The following is a 25,881-nucleotide window of genomic DNA, read 5'->3' as shown; positions in this document are numbered from 1 at the left end:
CAAATGTGACCAAAATACCTCAATTCCTTTCTGAATTATTATTTCCTCTGGGAAAATGTTTTAATGCCTGTATTTTCTGACTGTACATTTGTTTTCAAGGACATCCTTGCCCCTGGCCCTCGTCCATCCCTTGCTTGGCAAGTCAATGATCTACCATGCAGACCAACCCATGAGGACCAAAATACCCCGAGTGTGGGAACAGTCATCCCATCCTCTCGTGTCTGTAGTGTAGCAACATGGACAGACAAACCATAGTTGGAAAGGGCTTATTCACTTACAAAAAGAAATCCACTGTACAGTGAATAGAAATTCTCCGCCCCACCCCCACCCCCCCATTATCAAAGCCTTCTCTTCCTTTGGGCAGAGCTACCTGGGAAGCCAGGTCATCAATGAACTGTTGCTTGAGGAAGGTGGGGTCAGAGCAAAGGGAAGTGGATATATAGTTCTGCATTTAAAGGCACCTGCATGGGACAGGCTGGCAAGTCAGTCTCACCAATAGGGTCCAAGGGTTCAGCGGCACTGGCTAGGGTTCTAGCCACCCTACCTAGTGCAGGGATGGCCTACCAAAGTTTGTCTCTGGGACTCCTCCCCTACTTTCATTACTCACAGGGCCCCCTGCTCAATTACACATTCCTTAAGACATATTTTATTGGGCCAAGTTGGGTCTGGGAGGAGTTTAGCCTCTGAAGTCTTGACATTAAGTTTCTGCTCTCAGAAGGCAATCTTCTCGCCTCATATTTCCAATATTATCATGTGCAGAAGACTTTGTTCATGGGGTCCTGAGAAGAGCCTCACATTTACATGCTTTGCACTGCATAACATTTTTCCAAGCAGGGATAACACAAATCAGGAGCTCAGATAGCCCGCAGGGAAAGATACGTGAGAACTCGGTGTATTCCATTCCCTATACTGCTGGGACAGAGTGTGGGAGGTTTCAGGGCCAGAAGCTATAGACAAAATGTAATATTGCTCAGAAAACCCAGAAGAAATTCTTAAAATTCTCCTGATGGTAGTATGGTAAGAGAGAGCACTTCTACCGAGTGGCCACTTCACCAAAGGCTTTGGGGAGCCAGCCCATCTCCACTCACCACAGACCTGGGAATGAAGAAGCCTATAAATTCCTAGGTGTCCTGACATACTTTATGCCAACATTCCAAGACTTTTTCCTACCATGACAGTGGCTACTTTTATGGTTGATGAATAATTTCAACAAACCTGTATAAGGACCCATGAACCAGGTATCAGGCATTATGAGAATTGTCCAGGTGAGGAGTGTTTATAAGCTAGGGGAACAAACCAGCTCTGTACGTGGTCAAACTCGGGCCACGTGGGTTTGACTCTTTCTTTACACCTTTGTCTGATCTTTGATCCAGGATCCTCATCAGGTGGCCCTGGAAATCTAGTTTTCATCCCCTATACTTCCTTTTTACTCCAGACATTGCTACATGCTTTATATCCTCCTGCCCTTTCAAGGAAGCTTTATGTTTTCCTGTAGACCAAGAATCTGGGCACCAGTGCTGGGATGATTACATGTAATCACCTCTGCAATTCTCATTTGTTGGGTCTGGAATGGTGGGGCCCAGAAATTGGCATTTTAAACAAATGCCACAGAGGAGTTTTGGAACTAGTGTTCAAATCAGTAATTTCCAAAGTGAATTTCTATCAAGAACTATACGACAGGTGCTATTCACCCATGTGACACTCCAAAGTCTGAATCCTTGATCATGTGCAATTCTTACTGAGCCAGCCCTAATTGTGCTCATAAGCTCCCACCGGAAAGAGCACATTAGAATGCATGCGAGAATGGTTTTCTTCCAGGGAGAACTTTAAATCCACTCTAATAAATTTATCTCAAAGTCAATTATAACTCTTATTCATCATGTTACCTGTCATCCATTTATCAGTGCATTCCCATCATAACTGAGAGCAGTTATTCTACACCAGGAGTTGAGGGGACCAGCAATAGTTACCTCTTATGCATGTAACAGGAGACTTCAGCATGGGGGATCCCGGAGGTCTGGGAGATGGCTGCTCTTGCATTGGGGTGGGGAGGTGGTTTATCTTAATTCCCTCTGGTTGGATGTGACATTCCTCTCCCACACTCACAACCTTGTGCCTCTACTAAAATAGTCACTTGTTTTAGAGGAATATATGGTGAAGGGACTCTCCTACACAGATTCTGAATTCTTGAAAGACCAGAGTGGGTCTTACTCATCTCAGTTTCTGTGCTGCACTCAGAAGGAATACAGTAAATATTTGTGGGCTAGACCATTTGGGTCCCCTCTCTCTCTCCTCCCACTTTGCCACTTTCACTCAACTTACCGTGGGATTTCAATTACCTTTATTTTACCAACATTTTATTATAAAGATTTTCAAACAGAAAAGTCAACCTAGCACTTAGACTCTAATTGTTAGCATTTGGTCTATTTTATCACTGATAAAATACCTAGAATTCAAAATTTGCTTATGGGCCTTTTTTGATAAAACAGAAATACATACAGTGAAATGCACTGATCTTAAGTATACCATTTGTTAAGTTTTGACAAATATAAACATCTGTGTGACCTATGCCCCTTCAAGATACAGAGCATAAAAAGTTTTCTCACACCTCTTCCTAGTCAATATCCATATCCATCATCCAGAGACAACAGATGTTCTGCTTTTTGTCCACCACAAATTAATTTTGCCTGATCTAAAACTTTATATAAATAGAATCACATAGTAGTGAAAAGTACTCTTTTGTTTGTACAGTTTCTTTCACTTAAAAATATTTTAAAATTCATTCATATTGTTGAGTATATAAGTGGTCAGTTGCTTTTCATTACTGAGTAGTATTCCATTGTCCACCAGTTTATTTATCCATCTGTGTGTTGATGAAACACATCTGTCGTATGTTATTGCCACGTTGAAGTTATTATAAATGTATTAGTTAGGGTTCTCTAGAGAAACAGAATCAACAGGAAATATTCATAAATATAAAATTTATAAAAGTATCTCACCTAACCGTGGGACCATAGAGTCCAAAATCTGTAGGGCAGGCTGTGAAGCTGACGATTCCGATGGAGGGTCTGGACAAACTCCACAGGAGAGGCTCACTGGCCAAAGCAGGAAGAAGAGGCTCTCTCTTCTGAATCCTCCTTAAAAGTCTTCCAGTGATTAGATTAAGCATCACTCATTCCAGAAGACACTCCCTTTGGCTGATTACAAAGCTGCAGATGCAGCTGATATAATCATGATTTAAATCTATGAAATATCCTCATTGCAACAGACAGGCCAGCACTTGCCCAACCAGACAAACAGGTACCGCCACTTGGCCAAGTTGACACATGAACCTGACCATGACAATTAATAAAGCTGCTATGAATATTCATGTATGTGTCTTTTTGTGGACATATATTTTCATGTCCCTTGGTTAAATGCTTAGGAGAATTGCTTGGCCATAAGTAGATGATTTAGTTTTACTACAGTAGCCTTTTAAGTTTTTCCTTTAATACATGAGAAATACGTACATCACATTTTTGGACAAAGTTTAGGTGGGGATGGAACAAGAAACATGAGGTATTTAAGAACAAACATAAAAATACTGTTCAAAGAGGATATATCATTAGCGTGATTAGTTATTAGCCACCAACTATTCTGTATACATGTAGCTTTCCTGGGAGAAATGGAGATTGGGAATCTAGCAAAATTTGGAGTTTTAGGAATCCTGGTTTAGAAAGAAATGAGACTACACCATTTGCGTTAGCACTGGTGAGGATTTTGAGACATGTCCCAACAAAAGGCATGTTTGGGTCCCAACCCCTGGACCTTTGAAAATGTTATTAGTTAAGGTGTGCCCAAACTGAATGAGAGTGGGACTCAATTAAATATGGTTGAAGTCCTTATAAGCAAAGGAAAATGTACCTGGAGGGAAAGAAGTCATGGGGAGCAACCAGAAGCTGGAAGTCAACAGGATCCAGAAGAAGAAGAAGACAGTGCCATGTGCATTGCCATGTGGTGGAAATGCCAAGGACCAGCCAGCACCAGATGCCACAATCTTCAGGGAGACTTGATGATACCTTGATTTTGGACTCCTCCTAGCCTCAAAACCATCAGCCAATAAATTCCAATTGTTAAACTAACATACAGTATTTGTTTTAGTCAATTGTACAGTATTTGTTTTAGCAGGCAGGAAACTAAAGCAAGCACCATTGAAAAAATGAAATAGGTATAAATCTAAAAACTCATATAAACTCTATATGAAGGAAACTATAAAATTCTGATGAAAGAAATCAAAGAGCTAAATAAGTTCAGAGATATTCTATGTTCGATGATAGGAAGATTCAATATTATTAAGATGTATGTTCTTCCCAACTTGATATATAGATTTGATACAATCCCAATCAAAATCCCAGCAATTTATTTTGTGGATAGCAACAAATTAATTCTAAAGACTTAATATAAAGGTACAATGATCAAAAGACAATGATATTGGGAAAAATAGACAAATAGATCAATTGAACAGAATGGAGACCACAGGAACGAATTCAGAGGGAACTTCTGGAGGAAATGGTGAAGTAGGTAGCTCTAGGACTCATCCTTCCACAAAAACAGTGATTAAAGAGGTAGGAACTATCTGAAATAACTGTTCTGAGACTCTGGATATCATAAGAACACTGTACAGCACACAGGGAAGAGCAGAAGGAAGAGGCTTATAAACTACAGTAAAGAGCTGAGTTGTTCCCTCCATGCAGCTGCTGCTGGCACCATCTCCCATTCTCATGGTGGGCCCCCTTGAGCTTCACTCCCTGGCTAGCTCACTGAGGACAGAAAGGGACATAAAAGTCCTCTTCCTCAAGCACAGAGGTGGGAGCAGTGGATCACTGATCATGGCTTCTGATTAACTAATTCAGATTGCTGGATCCAGGCTCAGAGCTATTATTTCAACCCACCCTATACAAAGGCAGTGGCAGGCCCTGGATGAGGATGGAGGTGGTGGAGATTTAAAGATTCAGGGCTTCCTCAGGGCTCAGAGGGATGGTTGGTTGAAGGGCTACATTTGCTGTGCAGGCCAAGAAAGTACAGATTTGGGAACCATCAAAGCAATTTGGCACCTCCCTAAGCCCCTTCCTAGGGTACTTTTGAGCTGGTCTGTGTCCCCTTTGTGGATCCCTGACTCTGTCTGGGCTGAAAAACACTTATTTAGGAAAGTCTTCTCTGGGATGATCCTCCTCCCAGAATTTGTCCTCCAGGCAAAAGCAGCTAGTGACAATTAAAAGAGCATAAAACTATACAAGCAAACAAAAACAAAGAGAACGATCATGATTCCCAGTAAAGGAACAGAGGAGAGGAAGCCTTCTCCAAGAGATGAAACAACTGCACAAAAAGTACAATCACAGAAATTGTATTGCAAGAATCAGATGAAGAAATATTGAAAAAAATTGGCTATTCTGAAGGCATAGAATAAGGTGGACTAACAGTCAAAGAAGAGCCTTAACACAAAGCCAATCAACAATAAAACCTTAGACAAGAGAGAGAATCTGATTTTCAGAGTAAACTTACCAAGATAATCAAATACATAGACCTTAGCAAAAGAATTACAAGCCATACTAAGAAATGGGAAGACATGGCCCAGTCAAGGAAACTAATTAAACTTCAGAGAAGACAGAATTTCTAACAACTAATCAAAGATGTTCAAACAGATCTCTTAAATTAATTCAAAGAGATGAAGGAGAATATGGCTAAAGAAATAAATGATATTAAGAAGGCACGATACAATGTGAGCATAAAGAAGAATTTGAAAGCATTAAAAGAAAAACAAGTTATTATGGGGATGAAAGACACAACAGAAAGGATTAAAAATACACTAGGGGCATACAACAGGAGATGTGGACAGGCAGAAGAAAGAATTAGCAAACTAGAAGACAGGACCATCAAAATTTTACAGACAGAAGAAAAGAGAGAGAAAAGAAAGGGGAAAAATGAGCAGTGCCTCAGGAATTTAAAAGATAGCATGAAGCACACAAACATACCTGTCATGGATGGAGAAGAAGAGGGAAATGGGAAATAAAAAATATTTGAGGGAATAATGCCAAAAATTTCCTAACTCTTAAAAGACACATAAATATACATGTCCAAGAACTGCAACATACTCCAGACAGAATAACTCCTAACAGACCTACTATGAGACATGTACTAATCTGCCAAAGATAAAGAGAGAATTCTGAAAGCAGAAAGTGAAAAGCAATTCACCATATACAAGGGATCTGAACAAGTGCTGATTTCTCATCAAAAAACATGGAGGTAGGAAGGCAGTAGTTTGAAAAATATAAGATTCTGAAAGAAAAAATTGCCAGCCATGAATTCCTAATCCAGCAAAAATGTCCTCCAAAAATGCAGGAGAAGGGTCTATTCATAGCCTCTGCCCATTTTATAATTGGGTTCTTTGTTCTTTTGTTGTTTTGACTGTATAATTTCTTCACATACACAGGATATCAAGCCTTTATCCGATATGTGGTTTCCAAATATTTTCTCCCATTGAGTTGGCTTCCTCTTCACCTTCTTAACAGTCCTTTAAGGCAAGAAGCTCTTGATGTTAAGGAATTCATATTTATCTATTTTTTCTTTTGCTGTTTGTGCTTTTGATGTAAAGTTTAAGATACCTCCTATTACTAGATCTTGATGATGTTTGCCTGCATTTTCTTCTAGAAGTTTTATGGTACTGGCTCTTACATTTAGGTCTTTAATCCATTTTTAGTTCATTTTTGTATAGGGTGTAAGATAGGGGTCCTCTTTCTTCCTTTTGACTATTGAAATCCAGTTCTCCATGCTCATTTATCGAAAAGACTATTCTCTCCCAGTTCAGTAGATTTGGGGGCCTTATCAAAGGTCAAATGTCCATAAATTTGATGGTCTATCTCTGCACTTTAAATTCTATTCCATTGGTTGACCCTTCGGTCTTTGTGTCAGTGCCATGTTGTTTTGGCCACTGTGGCTTGATAGTAAACTTTAAAGTCAGGAAGTGGTAGTCCTCCCATTTTGCTCTTCTTTTTTAGGATATTTTTAGCTATTCAGGCTCTTTTTCCCTTCCATATAAATTTGATAACCAGATTTTCCAAGACTTCAAAATAAGTTATAAGGATTTTGATTGCTATTGCATTGAATCTGTAGATCAGTTTGGGTAGAATTGACATCTTGACGACATTCAACTTTCCTATCCATGAGCATGGAATGTCTTTCCATCTATTTAGATCATTTTTTTTTCTTTTAGCAATTTTTATAATTTAAGTCCTTGACATCCCTGGTTAGGCTTATTTCTAGATACCTGATTCTTCTGGTCGCTATTTTGAATGAAATTTTTCCTTAATTGTCACCTCAGATAGGTCATTGCTTGTGTATAGAAACATTAATGATTTTTGTACATCAATCTAGTATCCCACCACTTTGCTGAATTTGTTTATTAGTCTATTAGGAAGGTAGCTTTGCTGTAGATTTCTCAAAGTTTCCTAAGTATAGGATCATGTGGCTAAAAAGAACATGAAGAATGGCTCATCTTTACTGGTTATCAGGGAGATGTAAACTAAGACAACAATGAGATATCACCTCATACCTATAAGAATGGCTACTATTAAATAAAGACTACCAATGTTGGAGAGGATGTGAGAGAAATTGGAGCACTTATTCACTGCTGGTGGGAATGTATAATGGTGCAGCCATTGTGGAAGACAGTTTGGTAATTCATCAGAAAACTAAATATTGAGCTGCCCCATGCCCCAGCAATACCAATACTCAATGTATACCCAGAAGAGTTTCATTTCATTAATTTCTGACACAATCTTTGTTGTTACTCTCCTTCTGTCTGTTTTAGGATTAGTTTGTTGTTCCTTCTCCAGTTTCTCCAGTTGTTCAGTTAGATCATTGGTTCTAGCTCTTTCTTCTTTTTAATGTAGGCATTTAGGGCTATAAATTTCCCTCTCAGCACAGCCTCCACTGCATCTCATAAGTTTTGATGCATTGTGTTCTCATTTTCATCCTTCTCAAGATATTTACTGATATCTCTTGCAATTTCTTCTTTGACTCACTGATTATTTAAGTGCATGTTGTTCTCCACATATTTGTGTATTCCAGTTATTGATTTCTAGCTTCATTCCATTATGATCAGAGATGGTGCTATGTATAATGTCAATCTTTTTAAATTTATTAAGACCTGTTTTATGTCCCAGGATATGGTCTATCTTTCAGTATGTTCCATGAGCACTTGAGAAGAATATATGTCCTATTGTTTTGAGGTGCAATGTTCTATGTATGTCAGTTAGGTCTAGTTCATTTATCATATTAGGTTATCTATTTCTTTATTGATTCTCTGTTTAGATGTTCTACCTATTGGAGAGAGTGGTGTGTTGAAGTCTCCCACTAATATGGTAGAGTCATCTATTACTTCCTGTGCCAGTTTGAAAGTACTATGTACCCCAGAAAAGTCATGTTTAATCTTGATCTAATCCTATGGGAGCAGCCATTTCTTTTAATCCTGATTCAATAATGTAGATTAGAATCTTTTTGATTAGATTATCTCCGTGGAAATGTGACACACCCAATTGTGGGTGTGAACTTTTGATTAGATGGTGATGTGACTCCAAACGTTCCAGGTGGGTCTGGATTTGTTTACTGGAATTCCTTTAAAAGAGGAAACATTTTGGAGAGAAGTAGAAATGACAGAAGCCTCAGAATCGATAGAAACTTCAGAGCAGAGATGCTTGGAGAACAGTTGCTTCACAGAATGGAGAAACAAATATTTGGAGATGCCTGATGAGCCCAGCAGGCATCACCATGAGATGTTAAGCAATCCAGAAGCTGAAGAGAAACAAGGGGAGCCAAAAGATGAAAGCCAACCCCAGAGAAGCAACCCCCAAAAGAACAGAGGCTGAAAGCACGGAGCTCAGGAGCAAGGGACCAGCAGATGCCAGCCACGTGACTACCCAGCAGACATAGGTGTACCCGACCCATTGGTCTTTCTTGAGTGAAGGTAATCTCTTGTTGGTGCCTTAATTTGGACACCTTCACTTCCTTAGAACTGTAAACTTGTAACCTATTAAATTCTCCTTTATAAAAGCCATTCCAATTCTGGTACATCACATTCCAGCAGCTTAGCAAACTAGAACACTCCCTTCAGTTTTGCCAGTGTTTACCTCATGTACTTTGGGGCACTTGATTAGGAGCATAGATATTTATGATTGTTAATTCTTCTTGTTGAATTGCCCTTTTATCAATATATAGTATTCTTCTTTATCTCTTATAATATTTTTGCCTTTAAAGTTTATTTTGTCTGATATTAGTATAGCTACCTGAGCTTTTTTTATTACTGCTTACATGGAATATCTTTATTCATCCCTTTACTTTCAACCTATTTATTTCTTTGGTTCTACAATGAGTCTCTTATAAACAGCATATAGATGGTTCATACTTTTAAATCCATTCTGCCAATCTGTATCTTTAGATTGGGGATTTAATCCATTAATATTCAAAGTTATTACTGTAAAGGCAGTTCTTAATTCAGCCATCTTATCATTTGATTTTTAATCGTCAGATCTATTGTTTGTCTTTCTTTTTATCCTTTAAGTTATCCTTATTAATACTCTTTCATTCTGTATCCTCCTCCAGATATCTCTCTCTCTTGTCTTTTCAGCCAGCAGAATTCTCTTTAGCATTTCTTGCAGATCCAGCCTCTTATTAATGAACTTTCTCAGCTTCTGTTTATCTGTGAATATTTTAAACTCTCCCTCGCTTTTAAGGACAGCGATCCAAGTGTTCATCAACCAATGAATGAAAAAACAAAATGTAGTATATATACAATATTTTATTAATCAGCTGTAAAAAGGAATGAGGTTCTAATGCATGTGACAACAGGAATGAACCTTGCCCAACATTAAGTTGAGTGAAATAAGCTAGAAAGATTAGGTTGAGTGAAATAAACTAGACACAAAAGGATGACCATTGTATGATCTCACTGATATAAACTATAATAAGCAAACTCATAGAGTTTGAATCTGGAGTATAGGTTACCTAGAGATAGAACAGGCATAGATAATGGGGAGCTGATGCTTAATTTGTACAGATTGTACAAATATCTAACTAGGTTGATTGTAAATGTTGAGAAATGGATAGAAGTGATGGTAGCACATTATTGTGAATGTAATTAACAGTGCTAAATTATGTGTGTGATGGTGGTTAAAAGGGAAAGTTTTGGATTGCATATTATACTGAAGGAAACTTGGAGGATAAAACTTGGGACTGTATAACACAGTAGTGTATTTGTCAAAACAAAGATACTGTATCACAACTAGTAAGTAAGTGGCTGAGCCAGGATTCATACCTAATGTATGACTCCAAAGACTGGGCTCTTACTAAACACATTTTGATGCAAGTGTTGCAAACTCAAATATCTATCAAGCCAGGCAACTAACGTGTGGCCAGGTGGGGACTTTTGCCAACTGGAGAGAAACTGCAAATCCAGATTTATATGCAAAATATTCTGATTTCTAAATTTCAGCAACATATTTAGTTTTTAAAAATACAACAAAATATTCAATAAAACTGCTGGTTAAAAACAACCATGAAACAAAACACAACATTCTGCAACCCAGATTCACTCGGGAGATCCGGCATCATACGTTTTAGGAGCACCAGACTTAGGTGCTCCAGTCCCAGGAAGGCCAAACTTCGCTTTGTTTTCCACTCTTTCCCTCACAGTTTGTGCTACTTCGCAGGACAGACACCTTTAGACCATGGGTAAACTCTTCCCCAGATAATAAATATTTTCAGTTTTGCAGTCTCTATCACAGCTACCGAATTCTGCCATTACCGCAAAAGCCACCACAGAAAATATGCAGACAAATGAGCATGGCCGTGCTCCAATAAAACTTTATGGACACAAAAATTTGAATTTTATTTTTTTTTTTACAAGTCACAAAATAATGTTCTTCCTTTAATTTTTTTCAACCATTTGAATATGTAAAAGCCATTCTTAATTTCACAGGCTATACAAAAACAAGTGGCAGGCTAGATTTAGACTGGTTTAGGACCATTAAAAACTGGCAAATGGTGGAGTTATACAGAGAAGGTAGGGTTTAATAAATGATTATGATTGCTGAATCATTATATTGATATTTCTTTTATCCTCCAGTACCTTAGAGCAGCTAGAAGTAAAAACCTAAAATTGTGGAATTATAACCCATACCAAACTCTGAAATCTGTTCTACAACTAATTGTTGCAACGTACTTTGAAATTTATTGGTTTTTTTGTATGTTATTTTTCACAAAAAGAAAAAAAAGAGGAGGAATATAAGAGAGAAGATAGGATTTAACAAATAAGTATGACTGCTGAATCATTATATTGATATTTCTTTTGGTCTCCCATGTCTTGGAGCAGCTAGAAGAAAGAACAAAAAGTAGTAGAACTGTAACCCATACCAAAGTTTAAAATCTATTCTATAACTACTTGTTAAAATGTACTTGCAAATTTATTGCTTTTTTGTATATGTTATATTTCACAATATAAAAAAAAAGACACTGGCATTTCTATACTACCATTAATTTTTTAGTTAATTCCACACTACTTTTATTTCACCAGCTTTTCTATTAATATCATTTCTCTGGTCCAAGATCCAATCCAGGAGACCACATTGCATTTAGTTGCTGTGTTTCTCCAGTCACCTCTGTGACAGTTTTTTCTTTGCTTTTTTGTTGCTGTTGTTTTGGTTCGTTTTTTTTAATGTCTTCCTACATATACATACTTTTTTTTTTTTTTTTTTGGCATGGGCAGGCACCGGGAACTGAGCCCGGGTCTCCAGCCTGGCAGGCAAGAACTAGGCCTGCTAAGCCACCACGGCCCACCCTCTTCCTACATATATGTATTTTTTTTATCTATACACAAACACACATACACACACACAAAAGCAGATATATGGTATGTATATCATAAGGAAGTTTGTTCACAACATTTATTTTATTTGGGGGGGTGGGGCACAAGCCAGGAATCAGACCCATGTCTTCCACATGGCAATTGAGAATTCTACTACTGAACTACCCATGCACCCCTTTCCTTGTTCGTTATGACCTGGCAACCCTGAATAGTATTAGCCAGGTCTCTTGTAGAATGTTCCCCAACCTGGGCTGGGCTGGTTTTTTCTTGCTGATTATTTAGTTACACAACATTTGCCCGAGATTTCAGGGATCACATAGAATCTGAGGTCCCTCTATGAGCCTCCAATTTTTGCAAATGGGAATTCAAAAGGGCATTTTGATCTTTTTTCAAAACAAACTCAATCTATAGGTTGCAGCCCATTAGTGGACCATGAAATCATGGTAATAGATCACCACCAGCATATCTTTAGTACTATGAACATCAGAGCATTGAATTTATTAAGGGTATTATTTTGTTTAATTTGCTTCATTTATATACGTGTATGAAGTTATTGTATAAAATTATGTGGTAGACGGAATTTGGCCCTCGTGATTTTTTGCCCCAAGGTGTTACACCTGTGAATACGTTAACAACGGGAGATCTGGATGAGGGGTACACAGGGACTCTCTTTACTATCTTTCTAACAACTTTTCTATATATCTAAAATTATTCTAAATAAAACTCTAAAATAAACAATTTATTTAACAGTTACCAGGACTGAGCCTCTACACATTTTCCTAGGGAGAAGATTCATAGATTTTGTATCTTCAATGTGGCCCACAATCCAAAAATACTTAAGAACCATTACCCCAGGTTTCCTGCTGCTTTCCTTAACCACTGCTTTCTAAGTACCCTGCCTCCTTCTTGCTATGTCACCCACACTTTCCTTCAAACACCAAAATTTAAATTGGTTTTAAATCTAGGGCCACATTCATTCAAAACTTGTGAGGACCTGATATGGAATCCCTTAAATTCTGCAGCCATGATCTGGGGACATGCTAGAAGAATGACTAAGGTAAATAAAAGAACTGATGTTTAGAATGGCTGTTGGGGAAGATCAGGAGGGTCTGAGACAGCACAGTGGCTCTCCAGGCATAAAGGCAAGAAAAAAGGCAGGATTCTAAAACACACTGGACTGAAACTGATCAGAAACCTTTATTTGGGTCCTCATTATTCATAACAGTTTATACAAATCACCCCCTTCATGTCCATGTGAAGCAGTGGCAGCTGCACCCAGCCCAGAAGTGGAAGACAGACACAAGAAGTGGAAGACTCCGCAGAGCAAAGGTAACAACGGAGACCTCTGTTCATCCGGCCTTTGGTGAAGGTAGAACAGGAAGAGTAACTGCAATGTCCCAAAGACAGCATTCTGCAAAGCCGAGGCCTGCAGGAGAGGGCTGGCTGAGGGAAGCAGGTGCAGGCTCACAAACAGCCCAGCTCAGCAATCAGTCCAAAGTACCTAGGAATACAAAGAGTGGTGTGTGAAACAAAGTGCCTTGAGAGCTGGATTTGTGTAACAAAATGGGAAAAAGTCAGAAACTGCTTTTGATATTGGCAGTAGCTCTCCAAGGCCAAAACAGAAGTTTTGAGGAATACCCGTTCAAAACATTCCTGGAGAAAACATGTCATTACAGAAAAGTGGACTGTAGTAATTAAGCACACTGGTCTGGAGAGTTAGAATTAGAAGTCAGAAAAGAGTTAAGAAATTGTTGTGTTGTCAATAAATATTTGTAGAGGCCATACAAGGTGTGAGTGATACAAATAAATAAGTTCTCTAAAAATCTTTTTTTTTTTTTCCTTTTGATGACCGTAGTAAGCTTTTGAATTGAACGAAGGAAAAAATAAGCCTAAAATCAACAGTGGGGGCTGCAGCAGAGAAGGGAGCCCATCTGCCTAGGAGACTAGCGCAGAGGTTCCAGACTGAAACTCCAGGATTACTGGGCAGAAGAGTAAGACATGAGGCTAAGAGGGGTTAATCAGTCAAGGGTATGTATGAGAAAGAGCTGACCTTATCCCCCACAAGCCAGCCTGCATACAGCAACCATGAGACAGATATTTAAACATAACTCAGGAAAAATATCAGAGGGCTCTCCTCTAAAGAACTAAAGGAACTGTCTTAAGAAAACTAGAGCAGCTTCTAAGAATGCCAGCTCCCCACAATAAAGCCTTCCACATTTTGGCCATTCGGGTCCCCAATATCCATCTAGTCCTACCCATGCTCCCGCTAAAATAAGGCTGTCAGGCAATAAGCATCCTACAGACAAACAAATGCACACATACACACTTTTCAAATGCCCAGTGAAAAGAAACAAAATTTTATTTTAAAAGTCAAAAAACCTACAATAAAATATAATTTTTGGAAGAGTACGTAAGAAAGCAAAACAAAAGCACATCCATTTATTTAACAAAATAGTCTCTGGGAGACTTCTGGGAAGACGGCTGACTACAGTAACTTGAAATTAGCCCTGTTCCATGGAAAAGTTAGAGAAGGGGCAGGAGGGCAACTGAGGCGGCAATTCAGGAGTGCGGCTGACCTGGGAGAGCCTTCTACACCACATGCAGTAGCCCTGGCTGCAGAGGCCAAGGAACTGAGAGGCAGAAAGCTGGAGCCTGACGCGGAGGCGCAGAGCTCACGGATGGGAACACAGGACTAGGAAGTAAGCCAGGCCATGTCCCTTGGATGCGCTACCCTCACCAATGCAGCCCCATGGCCAGCGACTCACCCCACACACCCAAAAACCGTCACCCACTCCCATTACCCACACTCCAGGTGCCCCCACCACACCAGCTCCCAGTGCACATACTTGCCCCACACCCCCACCCCAAGGGCAGCCCAACCCACCTCTCCTGTACACCTCCCGAGCACCACCTCCCCTTCCCTGTTCTCTGCAGGCTGTTGCCAGTGCATAAAAGTTGTGGGCACTAACCTCCATATCTAGGCCACGTCCCCCGCCCATAGTGTCACACAGCCCCATCCCACCCTCCCTGAGCTCAGCGCATCCTTTTACAGCACTCCCAGGCCCATGCATGTGCATGGGCCCCCAATCACATCACTCAGCCCTGGGAAGCGCACCTTACAGAAATGTGCATGCGCACAGCCCTCAGCCTCACTTCCCAGCTCTGAGAGTACTGACCTGCGCAGCCAGGTCATATATGACCCCAGTCCACTAAGGCGTAATGCCAACCTGTTGCCACAGCTCTACACATGTGCAAAGAGGCCCCTGTACCTTAGATCAGCGTACACCAGGGTTATGCCCACAAGACCGGTGCACCCACACAGCTACATCCTCCCTGGCCGCTGGGCACCCACATTTACAAACATCAGCTAAACATCCCCAACGTGCCCTGCCCTGAAACATATCACCATACTGCGTACTCCACCCCATGCCCTGCTCCGTGCTGTACAACCATCCCCAAAATACAAGGCCTTAGACAACTGAAAGAAATCACCTCCCAAAGTAAATAAATCAAGATATTTACATGCAACACAGATAGCAGAAGATCACTAAGCATATCACAATGCAGACAGATATAGTCCTGCCTAATGACCAATTAAAACACCAGCAGAGACACAGACTTTGGAATAACTACTCAAAGATGTTCATACAACTCTACTTAATAAAATAAATGGGATACCAAATGACATAAAGGAGATGAAGAAGACAGTAGAAGAGCACAAAGAAGAATTTAAAAGGATAAACAGAAAAATAGCAGATATCACAGATATTATTGTTGACCAAATAAAAAACATACTAGAGGCACACAACATCAGATTTGAAGAGACAGAAGAAAAGGAAAAAATTGAATGGGAACTCAGGGAAATGATAGACAAAACAAAGCACGCAAATATGAGAATCATTGGTATACCAGAAGAAGAAGAGAGAAGTAAAGGGTTAGGAAGAGTAGTTGAGAATATAATGGGGGAAAACTTCCCAACCCTCATAAAGGACATAAATATACAAGTCAAAGAAACCCAAAGAACTCCAAACATAGTAAATCCAAACAGGCCTTCCCCAAGGCACATACTAATCAGTCTGTCAAATGCTGAAGAGAAGCAGAAAATCCTGAAAGCGGCAAGAAAAAATCCTGAAAGCAGCAACAGAAAAACAATCTACTACTTATAAGGGAAATCAAATAAGACTGAATTCAGGCTACTCAACTAGCAACCTGGAGGTGAGAAGGTAGTGGTATGATATATTCAAAATTCTGAAAGAGAAACACTTCCAGCCAAGAATTCTGTACCCAGCCAAATTGTTCTTGAAAACTGAGGGAGAAATTAAAGTTTTCACAAACAAAGAAGTCCTGAAAGAATTTGTCAACAAGAGACTGGCCCTATACAAAATACTAAAAGGAGTTCTGCCAGGTGAAGAAAAAAGCAGGAAAGGGAGGTCTGGGGGAAGGCACAGAATTGAAGAGTACCACTAAGGGTAATTTAAAGAATACAAAGAGAAAGAGGGAAAAGAATATATAGATCTGACAAACAAAATAAAAAAGACAAGATGGTGGAAGTAAGAAACACATTTTCAATAATAATTTTGAATGTTAACGGACTAAACTTACCAAATAAAAGATACAGATTGGCAGAATGGATTAAGAAACACAATCTAGCTATATGTTGCTTACAAGAGACTCATCTTAGACACAAGGCTATAAACAGATTGAAAGTGAAAGGATGGAAAAAGATTTACTATGCAAGTTGTAACCAAAAGAAAGCAGGAGTAGCTATACTAATATTGGACTAAATAGACTTTAAATGTAAAGACATCATACAAGAAAGAAGGGCACCATATACTAATTAAAGGGTCAATTCACCAAGAAGATATTAACAATCATATATGTTTATGCTCCCAATCAAGGGGCTCCAAAGAACATGACACAAACACTGGCAAAACTAAAGGGAGCAATAGATGTTTCAACAATAATAGTGGGAGACTTTAATACACCACTCTCCTCTATAGATAGAACAACCAGACAAAGATGAACAAGGAAATGGAAAAGTTAAATAACTCGGTAGATGAATTAGACCTAACAGACATATATAGGTCACTGCACCCCAAAGCACAAGGTTATACATTCTTCTGTAGTGCTCATGGAATATTCTCCAGGATAGATCATATGCTGGGACACAAAATAGGTCTTTATAAATTTAAAAATACTGAAATTATTCAAAGCACTTTCTCTGATCACAGTGGGATAAAGCTGGATCTCAATAACCACCAAAGAATAAGAACATTCACAAATAAATGGAGATTAAATAACACACTCTTAAACAACCAGTGGGTCAAAGAAGAAATTGCTAGAGAAATCAGTAGCTATCTGGAGATGAATAAAAATGAGAATACACTTTATCAGAACTTATGAGATGCAGGAAAGGCTGTGCTAAGAAGGAAATTCATTGCCTTAAATGCCTTTATTAAAAAACAAGAAAGAGCAAAAACCGAGGACTTAACAGCAAACTTGGAAGAACTTGAGAAAGAAAAGCAAACTAACCCCAAGGCAAATAGGAGAAGAGAAATAACAAAGATTAAATCAGAGATAAATGAATGGGAGAGCAAAAGAACAACAGAAAAAAATCAATAAAACCAAAAGTTGGTTCTTTGAGAAAATCAATAAAATTGATGGGCCACTAGCAAGACTGACAAAGAAAAAAAGAGGATGCAAATAAAATCAGAAATGAGAAGGGGTATTACCACAGATCCTGAAGAAATAAAAGAAATCGTAAGAGGACACTATGAACAACTACAGGATACTATGAACAACTATATGCCAATAAACTAGACAACTTAGGTGAAATGGACAAATTTCTGGAGACACACAAACAAGCTAAGCTGACTCAGGAAGAAACAGAAGATCTCAACAAACCAATCACAAGTAAAAAGATTCAATCAGTCATCAAAAATCTTCCTACAGAAGGAAAGACAGCAGATGTCACCATGTGCCTTCCCATGTGACAGAGGAACCCGGAAAGAAAAAATTGGCCTTTCTCCCCAGAAGGTATCCTCTTATTGGGTGCTTCAATTCGGACATATCCATGGCCTTAAAATTGTAATTTATAGTAAATCCCCTTTATAAAAGGCAATCCATTTCTGGTATCGTGCATTCTAGCAGCATTAGTAAACTGAAACACTTAGTAATGTAATTTTTGTACTGAGTTTTAAAAGCAATGTAATAGCATGTATTGATCATTTCTTCTATTACTTTTGTTTTTTGCCTTTTATTTAATAAAGTCTTCTTGACTCCAAAAAAAAAAAAAAAAATCTTCCTACAAAGAAAAGCCCAGGGCCAAATGGCTTCAAAGAGGAATTTTATCAAACATTCCAGAAAGAACTAACACCAATCCTGCTCAAACTTTTCCAAAAAAATTGAGGAAAAAGGAATTCTACCTAACTAATTTTATGAAGCTAATATTTTAATACCAAAACCGGGTAAAGATACCATAAGAAAGGAAAACTGGGTGGGCCACAGTGGCTCAGCAGGTAGAGTTCTGACCTGCCATGCCAGAGACTCAGGTTTGATTCCTGGTGCCTGCCCATGCAAAAAAGAAAACTACAGGCCAATCTCCCTAATGAACAGAGATGCAAATATTCTCAATAAAATATTAGCAAATCGAATCCAACAGCACCTTAAAAGAATTATACACCATGACCAAGTGGAGTTTATATCAGGAATGCAAGGATGGTTCAACACAAGAAAATAAATTAATGTAATACAGCATATTAACAAATTAAAAGGGAAAATTACATGATCATCTCGATTGATGCTGAAAAAGCACTTGACAAAATTAAGCATCCTTTTCTGGTAAAAACACTCCAAAAGATAGGAATCGAAGGTAACTACCTCAATACAATAAATGGAATACATGTAAAACCAATAGTCAGCATCATACTCAATGGAGAGAGACTGAAAACCTTCTCTCTAAGATCAGGCACAAGCCAAGGATGCCCACTGTCACCACTATTATTCAACACTGTGCTAGAATTTCTAGCGAGAAGTTCTAGCTAGAACAATCAGGCAGGACAAAGAAATAAAAGGCATCCAAATTGGAAAGGAAGAAGTAAAACTCTCATTGTCTGCAGATGATATGATACTATACTTGGAAGATCCTGAGAAATCTACAGCAAAGTTACTTGAGCTAATAAATTCAGCAAGGTGACAGGATATAAAATTAATGTGCAACAATCAGTAACATTTCTATACACAAGCAATGACCTAGCTGAGGAGTCAGTTAAGGAAAAAATTCCATTAAAAATAACAACAAAAGAATCAAATACTTAGGAATGAACTTACCTAGGGACGTAAAGGGGTTTGTACACAGAAAACTACATAACACTGCTAATGAAATCAAAGGAGTTCCAAATAGGTGGAAAGACATTTCCTGCTCATGATAGGAAAGTTAAATATAGTTAAGATGTCAATTCTCCCCAAATTGATCTCCAGATTCGATACAGTACCAACCAAAATTCCAACAACCTACTTTGAAGATTTGGAAAAGCTAACTACCAAATTCATCTGGAAGGGAAAGCGACCTCACATACCTAAAAGTATAAGAAAGAAGAAGAACGAGGTGGGAGGAGTTAATACTCCCTGACTTCAAAACATATTATAAAGCTTATTTCTCTGCTTTGTATATATGTCATACCATACAATAAAAAAGTTTTTAAAAAAGTCTCTGATTTTGATAATGTCAAGTTCCTGCTGAGATGAATTTATGACAAAGCCAAATAAAATATTTTTTTAATTCTTTCAGTGATTAAAATGAAAGTTTTTACATTGTATATGTATGAAAATAAAAATTTAAAAAAGCAACTATACAACACAAAGAGTGAACTGTAATGTAAACCATGGACTATAGTTAATAATATAACAATAATAACCTATAATAACATTAGTTTATCAATATTATTATCAATTGTAACAAAGGTATCACACTAATGCAAAATGTTAATAATGCAAACTGCGTGAGGCAGTGGTTTATAGGAACCTCCTGCATGACCTTTCTGTAAACTTAGAACTGCTCTAATAAAAAAGAACTAAATAACTGGTGTTCTAGTTTGCTAGCTGCCGGAATGCAACACACCAGAGATGGATTGGCTTTTAATAAAAGGGGATTTATTTTGTTGGTTCTTCAGAGGAAAGGCAGCTAACTTCCCACTGAGGTTCTTTCTTACGTGGAAGGCACAGGATGGTCTCTGCTGGTCTTCTCTCCAGGCCCCTGGGTTCCAACGACTTTCCCCGGGGTGATTTCTTTCTCCATCTCCAAGGGCCTGGGCTGAGCTGCAAGTGCTGAGATGAGAAATGCCAAGCTGCTAGGCTGTGCTATGTTGCGATCTCTCATTTAAGCACCAGCCAATTAAGTCAAACTCACTCATTGCAGCAAACACGCCTCCTAACCGATTGCAGATGTAATTGGCAACAGATGAGGTTCACGTACCATTGGCTTATGTCCGCAGCAATAAGATTAGGTATGCTCACCTGGCCAAGTTGACAACTGAATCTAACTAACACATGTCCACCCCTTGTCAATTTGGCAATCAAGCATCACCTTAAACAGATGCAAAAAATTCTCTTGCTGTGGACCTGTGAATCTCAAAACAAGTCCGGTGCCAAAAAGCAAAGGAGGATATTCACAGGATACAGATTTTCATTTCCATAGGGAGAAATTGGAAGAAACACAGATGTAAAACCTGCAGGGCAAGCGCCATGGGATTTCAAAGTCCGAAAGTCATTCATCCTTGGGCTATAGGAAGTGGCAGTCCCACCCCTTCCAAGGGCCTATGCAGTGGCCGACCTCTTTCCAAATCAACCTCGGGGAACATCGAGGAGACCACCTCTGGGCTCCACTCTCTCCAGGCATCAGGGCCACCCCTGGGCTCTCTGCCATTTCTGGGGCACACGCTCAACCCCTCCACACGGTGGCAGCCAGGCTCTCCCAGTCCCCCAAGGAGCGTGCTATGCCTTTTCCAAGGCCAGAGGCTGCACAACTCTTCCACTGCAATGAGAGGGGAGACTCATCCTCGCCCTTCAGGTTAAACTCACCCTCTCCATGTATATGGGTGGGTCCACTCTCCTGGCCGAGGTTTCTTGGCTTCAGACCCGAGCTTCTATGGTTCTTACTCTGCAAACTCCAATTTCTCCCTTTTGTGTCCTCCTTTGCCAAGATTGGCAGTGGTTCCATTTACATCAACAGTCTCTTCAAGCCCTCCAGGACTTCTCCATCAATCTCTTCACAGTTCCTCCAGAGTCTTCCCCTTAGCCATCCTAAACACAGTTTCAACAGATCTGGCATTTGCAAACTGCAGCAGCACCCCACTCTCGGTACCAAATCTGTTCTAGTTTGCTAGCTGCCGGAATGCAACACAGCAGGGATGGATTGGCTGTTAATAAAAGGGGATTTATTTTGTTGGGTCTTCAGAGGAAAGGCAGCTAACTTTCCACTGAGGTTCTTTCTTACGTGGAAGGCACAGGATGGTCTCTGCTGGTCTTCTCTCCAGGCCCCTGGGTTCCAACAACTTTCCCCGGGGTGATTTCTTTCTCCATCTCCAAGGGCCTGGGCTGAGCTGCAAGTGCTGAGATGAGGAATGCCAAGCTGCTAGGCTGTGCTATGTTGCGATCTCTCATTTAAGCACCAGCCAATTAAGTCAAACGTCACTCATTGCAGCAGACACGCCTCCTAGCCGACTGCAGATGTAATTGGCAACAGATGAGGTTCACGTACTGTTGGCTTATGTCCGCAGCAACAAGATTAGGTATGCTCACCTGGCCAAGTTGACAACTGAATCTAACTAACACAACTGGGGAAAAAAAATCTTTCAGACATTGAAGAGCTATCAAGAAAAGGCAAATCCAAAATCAAGAGATTGCAAGAAGACAGAGTAAATCAGCCTCCAAAGCTGCTTTTGTTGTGTGGCATTTGCCAATTTGAAAGATACAGCTGCAAAATTGGGGTGTGGTTTGGGCTGGCAGAGGAAACCAAGAGTCAAACCCCAGAGTCTGCCTAAATGGGAAAAGTCTAATAATCACCCTTTTTGTAGTCTCAATACACTACATCCTCAGAGTAAGGCTGAAGTGGAAATAAATCAGCCTGCTCCCAAACTTGCCTGGGTTTGTGATACCACTGCCTCAAGCTTTGGCTTTAGAATAAGGAGGTGTGACAGTGGTAATGCCTCCTAGATGCCTTGCAGAAGTAAATGACAAATCCTTTTTGGATTTTTTCATCAATTGAAGCCTCAAATTATACAACAAATACCTGTTTCAAGGACCTCTCAATAGAAACAATGAAGCCAAAATACAGTAGAATAACAGCTTCAATGTGCTAATAATTTCACACCCAGAATTCTACATTCAGCAAAATATTCTTCAACAGTGAAAGTAAAGGCATTTGCTGACCAAAAACAAAAAAAAAAAAACAGAAGAAACACAAAAAAACAGAGTTAACTACCAGAAAATCCATACTAAAGAAAATTCTAAAGGAGCTATTTCAGGAAGAAAGAAAATTATCACTAATAGGAATCTGAAACACAAAAAGGAATTAGGAGCAAAGATAGTAAGTATATGCATAAATCCAAATGATTGTTGAGTGTACAATAAAGTAATAATGTCTTTCATAGACTAACAAAGACAAAACAAAAATATATGACAAGACAGAGGGGCCAAGATGGCGGTTTAGTAAGGTGTGTGCGTCTTAGTTCCTCCTCCAGAACAACTACCAAATAACCAGAAACAGTGCAGAATAGCTCCCGAGGCCACGGCAGGGACCGGACACACAGTGTACCCCAGTCTGGATTGGCTGGTCCAGCTGCGAGAATACACTGCAGTGAGCTCCCCGAGCGGCAAGCGCTTCCCTGGGCCGCGGCAGCTGGCAGCCGGCGCCCCTCCCTCCCTCCTTCCCGGACAGGCTGGGAGTCTCGGAGAGGCGAGTTTCCCAAGCCACAGCGGCCGGCAGCCAACACCCCTCCCTCGCGGGCGGCTTCCCTAACCGGCTACGAGTCTCGGATCGGTGAGTTTCCCAGGCTGAGGCGGCCGGTGACCGGTGCCCCTCCCCCACAGGTGGCTTCCAGGTCCGGCGGAGGGTCTCGGATCGCAAGTTTCCCAAGCCGCGGCTAGCGACCGGCGCCCCTCCCCCACAGGCGGCTACCCGGAGGGAAAGGAAAGAGTCTCCAAACAGTAGCGGGGACTGAGCCCAACCAAACACCAATAGTGGTGTTAATGGACAAATTCTGACTACTAGAAGTAGGCCCCCAGCTCAGGCGAAACTGATCAAGGCGGAAGTCGCCTATTGGGCTAACTGAAAAAGAGGAAAGGGGGCGAAACAGAACCTTCCGCGGGTGTTTCTACGGAGGCTCGGTTGCCTCTGGGCTCAGCGCCAGGATTACACAAGGTGCAACTGCCCCAAACACAGAAACAGGCTGCTTTCAGGGCTCTCTACCACATGAACCTTCCCCACGGGAGGGGTGAAACGCAACTCAGGTGGAGTCCCTCTCTCAGGGAATTCAGATCCCAGGACTTCGCAATTTGAAGCCATTAAAACCAGCCTACAACCTTTCCTCTGTCTCTACCACGCACACAGCACGGAGAGCCTTTAAAAGTTAAAGGAGCCACAACATCTTTTGCTGGTGGGACCCACAGACAGACAAGCGCCACATACTGAGCAGGATAAGAAAAACAGAGCCCAGAGACTTCACAGGAAAGTCTTTCAACCTGCTGGGTCTCACACCCAGGGAAATCTGATTAAATGTCCAGACGCCAGCAAAAAATAACAAATCACACCAGGAAAACTGAAGATATGGCCCAGTCAAAGGAACAAACCAATAGTTCAAATGAGATACAGGAGCTGAGACAACTAATTCTGAATATATGAACAGAAATGGAAATCCTCTTCAAAAACCAAATCAATAAATTGAGGGAGGACATGAAGAAGGCAAGGGATGAACAAAAAGAAGAAATGGAAAGTCTGAAAAAACAAACCACAGAACTTATGGGAATGAAAGATACAGTAGAAGAGGTGAAAAAAACAATGGAAATCTACAATGGTAAATTTCAAGAGACAGAGGTTAGAATTAGTGAACTGGAGGATGGAACATCTGAAATCCAAAAAGAAACAGAAACTATAAGGAAAAGAATTGAAAAATTTGAGCAGGGGTTCAGGGAATTGAATGATAATATGAAGCACACAAATGTACGTGTTGTGGGTGTCCCAGAAGAAGAAGAGAAGGGAAAAGGAGGAGAAAAACTAATGGAAGAAATTACCACTGAAAATTTCCCAACTCTTATGAAAGGCTTAAAATTACAGATCCAAGAAGTGCAGCACACCCCAAAGAGAATAGATCCAAATAGGTGTTCTCCAAGACACTTACTAGTTAGAATGTCAGAGCTCAAAGAGAAAGAGAGGATCTTGAAAGCAGCAAGAGAAAAACAATACATCACATACAAGGAAAACCAATAAGACTATGTGTAGATTTCTCAACAGAAACCATGCAGGCAAGAAGACAGTGGGATGATATATTTCAATTACTAAAAGAGAAAAACTGCCAACCAAGAATTCTGTATCCAGCAAAATTGTCCTTCAAATACAAGGGAGAAATTAAAACATTTTCAGACAAAAAGTCACTGAGAGAATTTGTGACCAAGAGACCAGCTCTGCAAGAAATACTAAAGGGAGCACTAGAGTCAGATACGAAAAGACAGGAGAGAGAGGTGTGGAGAAGAGTGTAGAAAGAAGGAAAATTAGATAGAGAGATATATAATACAAAAGGCAAAATGGTAGAGGAAAGTATTACTCAAACAGTAATAACACTAATGTTAATGAACTGAATTCCCCAATCAAAAGACATAGACTGGCAGAATGGATTAAAAAACAGGATCCTTCTATATGCTGTCTACAGGAAACACATCTTAGACCCAAAGATAAACATAGGTTGAAAGTGAAAGGTTGGGAAAAGATATTTCATGCAAATAACCAGAAAAGAGCAGGAGTAGCTATACTAATATCCAACAAATTAGACTTCAAACGTAAAACAGTTAAAAGAGACAAAGAAGGATACTATCTACTAATAAAAGGAACAATTAAACAAGAAGACATAACAATCATAAATATTTATGCACCGAACCAGAATGCCCCAAAATACGTGAGGAATACACTGCAAATACTGAAAAGGGAAATAGACACATCTACCATAATAGTTGGAGACTTCAATTCCCCACTCTCATCAATGGACAGAACATCTAGACAGAGGATCACTAAAGAAACAGAGAATTTGAATATTACAATAAATGAGCTAGACTTAACAGACATTTATAGGACATTACATCCCACAACAGCAGGATACACCTTTTTCTCAAGTGCTCATGGATCATTCTCAAAGATAGACCATATGCTGGGTCACAAAGCAAGTCTCAACAAATTTAAAAAGATTGAAATCATACACAACACTTTCTCGGATCATAAAGGAATGAAGTTGGAAATCAATAATAGGCAGAGTGCCAGAAAATTCACAAATACGTGGAGGCTCAACAACACACTCTTAAACAACGAGTGGGTCAAGGAAGAAATTACAAGAGAAATTAGTAAATATCTCGAGGCGAATGAAAATGAAAACACAACATATCAAAACCTATGGGACGCAGCAAAGTCAGTGCTAAGAGGGAAATTTATTGCCCTAAATGCCTATATCAGAAAAGAAGAAAGGGCAAAAATTCGGGAATTAACTGTCCACTTGGAAGAACTGGAGAAAGAACAGCAAACGAACCCCAAAGCGAGCAAAAGGAAAAAAATAACAAAGATTAGAGCAGAAATAAATGAAATTGAGAACATGAAAACAATAGAGAAAATCAATAAGACCAGAAGTTGGTTCTATGAGAAAATCAACAAGATTGATGGGCCCTTAGCAAGATTGACAAAAAGAAGAAGAGAGAGGACGCAAATAAATAAGATCAGAAATGGAAGA

General features: G+C 39.7%; 1 protein-coding gene across 1 annotated transcript in view; it reads right to left on the bottom strand.

The window, feature by feature from the left end:
* Nucleotides 1–13,074: 13,074 nt before the first annotated feature.
* The window catches only part of POLE4 (DNA polymerase epsilon 4, accessory subunit), a 31,008-nt gene continuing 18,201 nt past the window's right edge, over nt 13,075–25,881 (bottom strand). Inside the window, exon 4 of the mRNA XM_077134686.1 lies at nt 13,075–13,397. Coding sequence (XP_076990801.1) covers nt 13,384–13,397 — 14 coding nt within the window. The 3' untranslated portion in view covers nt 13,075–13,383. The remainder of the gene's footprint in view (nt 13,398–25,881) is intronic.

The sequence above is a fragment of the Tamandua tetradactyla genome, chromosome 17, assembly GCF_023851605.1.
Source record: "Tamandua tetradactyla isolate mTamTet1 chromosome 17, mTamTet1.pri, whole genome shotgun sequence".
Taxonomy (NCBI): Eukaryota; Metazoa; Chordata; class Mammalia; order Pilosa; family Myrmecophagidae; genus Tamandua; species Tamandua tetradactyla.
Note: the sequence above shows the minus strand (reverse complement) of the source record. Positions and strands in the feature narration are given on the sequence as shown.